This window comes from Benincasa hispida, chromosome 12 (assembly GCF_009727055.1).
Source record: "Benincasa hispida cultivar B227 chromosome 12, ASM972705v1, whole genome shotgun sequence".
NCBI classification, from domain to species: Eukaryota; Viridiplantae; Streptophyta; class Magnoliopsida; order Cucurbitales; family Cucurbitaceae; genus Benincasa; species Benincasa hispida.
This window is the reverse complement of record NC_052360.1, coordinates 17253390-17257146: the sequence shown is the minus strand read 5'-3', so window position 1 is coordinate 17257146 and position 3757 is coordinate 17253390. Positions and strand designations below refer to the sequence as shown.

The 3757-nt window shown below is 38.4% G+C and overlaps 1 protein-coding gene across 1 annotated transcript in view; it reads right to left on the bottom strand.

The window, feature by feature from the left end:
* Nucleotides 1–1665, bottom strand: part of LOC120067421 — a 33836-nt gene extending 32171 nt beyond the window's left edge. Inside the window, exons 1-3 of the mRNA XM_039018988.1 lie at nt 1098–1665; nt 604–779; nt 416–491 (exon numbers count right to left, since the gene is read on the bottom strand). Coding sequence (XP_038874916.1) covers nt 416–491; nt 604–779; nt 1098–1665 — 820 coding nt within the window. The remainder of the gene's footprint in view (nt 1–415; nt 492–603; nt 780–1097) is intronic.
* Between the last annotated feature and the right edge of the window lie 2092 nt (nt 1666–3757).

The window sequence follows — 3757 nt, the reverse complement described above, 5'->3', positions numbered from 1 at the left end:
CCCCCCCCCCCCCCAGGTAGGAAAGCGGAGCGTTCAGGAAAGAGTCTACTAACCACCAACACACCGGGACTTAGTAAATTCTTAGGACACGGCTCAGATCATGTAATAAAGAATATAGGAAATTGAGTTGTGTATGAAAGTTAGATAGAGTGTTGTAAACATGTTGAAATCTTAATAGATAAGGGGGGAAAATGTTAAATTTAAATGTTGCCTTGGAATACTACTGGTATACCCTCACGCTCCCTTCCAAGTCTTGGGGCTAAGGCTAGGGAAGGGGTTATTAGTTGTGACATCTAGTGTGATCATCGATAAATGAAACAAACCATTTAGCTCCTGTTATATTCTGAACTCTACTAGGTCCCCAAACATTACTATGCATCATAGAAAATGGATAACAGGGTTTATATGCGCTTACCTGATATGAGGATTGAGCCAACTTTGCCATTCACAAGACTCACATTGAAATACCTGAGAACTTTTATTGAAAATATCTGGAAACATTCGTTTCAAATATAGAAAACTGGGATGTCCTAAACGATTATGCCATAACATTATTTTACTATCATAATTGTCTTTAGAAGCAACAAAAGTAGATGTACTAACATAATTATCTTTAGAGACAACAAAATTAGATGTACAAGATACTCTATTATAATAGTCTTTAGAAATAAAACGAAATTTGCTAAGACCTAACTCCTTGACTTTTGGCTGAAGAACATTTAGTATGTAGAGACCGGAGGTTTCCTTAGCATTGCCAATCATCTTCCCCGAATTCAAATCTTGAAATATGCAATTATGTGAGTAGAAAGTTGCACTGCAGTTTTTCATAGATGTTAGTTTGCTTATGGAAAGAAGATTGCATTTACGATTTAGGACATGCAACACATTCTCTAATACTAGATCTAGATACAAACACATTGCCAATTCCCATTACTTTAGAATAGGTACCATCGGCAATCTTTACAGTAATTGACTGTTACAGTGTGTGTAGTTAGTTAAAAGTGAGATGTCACCTGTCATGTGATTTGATGGACTAGAGTCAATAATCCAAGTACTACAATTTTCTTTGGTTGCATTAAGGGCCCAAAAAAAGTTACCTGATTGTGCCATTATTACTACGCTGGTTTCTGATGTCTTTTGAGTAGGTTTCGGTTGGCCGAATAGATTTTGGAGAAGGCCCAACTGCTCCTTAGTAAACACATTATATTCAAGGTTGACGTTACCTTCTAATGATGTACTTGCTTGATATGCCTTTCCACGTCTGTCTTCTGCACCTTTGTTGGGCTTCCAATCTGGAGGTTTTCCATGAATATCCCAACACACTTCTTTAGTGTGTCCTGATTTTTTACAGTGTTCACACCATGGTCTTGGTTTTCGTTGCTGATTTTCAAATCCTGTGTAGTTTGGGTTTCGATTGTAAAGGTTAGCATGAGTATTTGTACGTACCTTATTACCAAGGTTTCGAGCAAGTATGGCTAATTCTTCAGATTCAGAGCTTGCAGTTACTCCTAACATTAGTTTCTTCCTACTTTCTTCTCTTCGTACTTCTGCAAACACTTCTCTGATGTTAGGTAATGGTTTAATAGCTAAGATTCTACCACGTACCTCATCGAGTTCTTTATTAAGGCCAAGCAGGAATTTGAACACTCGTTTCTTTTCAACCATCTTTTTGAATGTAGCTTCATCTACAGTGCACTCCCACTTATGGCTTTCAAAAATATCTAGTTATTGCCAATGGCGAGATAGTTGAGTGAAATAGTGGCTGAGTTGCATATCCCCTTGTCGTAGCTTATGGATTTTTCCTTCAATTTCAAATGACTTTGCAGTATTTTCATGGTCAGAATAAGTTTCACGGGGTACTTCCCAAATTTTGCTTGCAGTTGAGAAGAGTAAAAATACTTCACCAATCTTTGTCGTTATGGAGTTGATTAGCCATGACATAACCATATTATTTTCCATTTTCCATGTTTTATATCTTTGATCAGTTTGGTCTGGGATAGGAATTTTGCTTGACAGGTAGCCTTCCTTTCCTTTTCCACATATGAACATCATGACTGATTGTAACCAATGTAGATAATTCCTTCCATTTAATTTGTGATTAGTGATTGAAAGAATGGTCCCTTCAGTATTGTTAGAATTTATGGATGCCATAGCAAAATAGATGACTGGAAAAACAAGAAATTAAGGATGAAATAGGGGAAAATAAAAATGAAAACTTATAAAAACCTCTTCAGACCCGGTATCTGTCAAATATTGCTCCAGACCCGGTTTATCGACCCTATTAGGTTAACAAAAAACGAAAAATGCTGTTCCAGACCCGGTTTCAATGAGCTGCTCCAGACCCAGTTTATCGACCCGATTAGGTTAACAAAAACCTGGAAAACACTGCTCAAACCTGGTTTCAAAGAGCTGCTCCAGACCCGACCCGATCAGGTCGACAAAACTTACCGACCCAATTAGGTTTAAAGCCTGCTCGACTTGTCACGATCTTCCTTAACACGATCCGACCCGGTTCAGCAGTCGATCGCCACTCTGCATCCACGATCAGCGGCCACCCACGATCGGAGACGACGCTTTCGAGAATCGACACCCACGATCAACGACTTCGAGCCACAGTTGACGACTTTCGATTGATGAACAGCTTCGTGGTTGTCGATCGAAGAATGTGTTTTCGACCGGGAATGCATCGATTAGTACCGGTCGTTCGTGAGAGTTGGAGTACGAATTTGCTTCGGACGTGAAGCTCCAAAGAATCTGGTGTACTGCTTCAAAGAAATCGGTATGTTTGAGATTTCAACGTTTTGTTTTTTTTTTCTTTTCTAGGGTTTCGGACGTGAAACCAATAGAAAAGATGCAAAGAGATGGCTCTGATACCATGTTGAAATACATAACTCTTTCTTTTTATTTCTTGTGATAACTTTATAAGAGGGAGCACCCCTTATATATACAACTATGATAGCAAGTATGGAAAAACTTATAACAGTAAAAAATTGTACATATGGTAAGAATAAAAATAAAACCTAATTACAGGGAATAAAATCATATGTACAAGGTAGAAGGAGATTTTCCATATTCAACAATGTAAATCTCATTTACATCAATCTTCTACTAGATGTATCTTATACATCAAACTGATTATATCATATATAATCAAAATACCTCTTGTCAATTTGAACATTTCAAATCAACACCAAGAACTGATTCTCAATTGAATTAATTGAGCTACCAAGGGGACCTCATGGACTTGTAGCTCGAAGCTCCAACGGTACGTGAATAACTGACTAAACTCTTTAGTCACGGGATCCACCATTCATTAACTGTCAGGTACTTCACTAAAGACCGACAGCTAAACTCTCCTTACCACAGATATATTATGTGTCCATCTTAACCAATCAGTAGTGCGACAACCTTTTACAGATCGCTCGTAAGTACAGCTGGGCCAATAACCGTTATGCCCCTATAGTTATATCTGTCTTCTTAAGTACTACTGATCCCTCTAATGAACATAAGTCATAGTCCTACTACAACTGAGTCTTCTCTTCCAAAGAGACGTTGTGGCCACTATGTTCAAGCCTCAGAATTAGCCTTTAAGGGAGTAATCTCTCTACTTATCCCTACTTCGGGAAAGAAGTGAATTCCATCTTGTGAATTGAGTTCCCAGCTCCCAGATCAGACAAGTCCCTAAAAAGGTAGGCATGTTGAGTTGGCAATCTGACCACTCTCACCCATACTAATCAAAGGATCGCTCTCAAAGGTA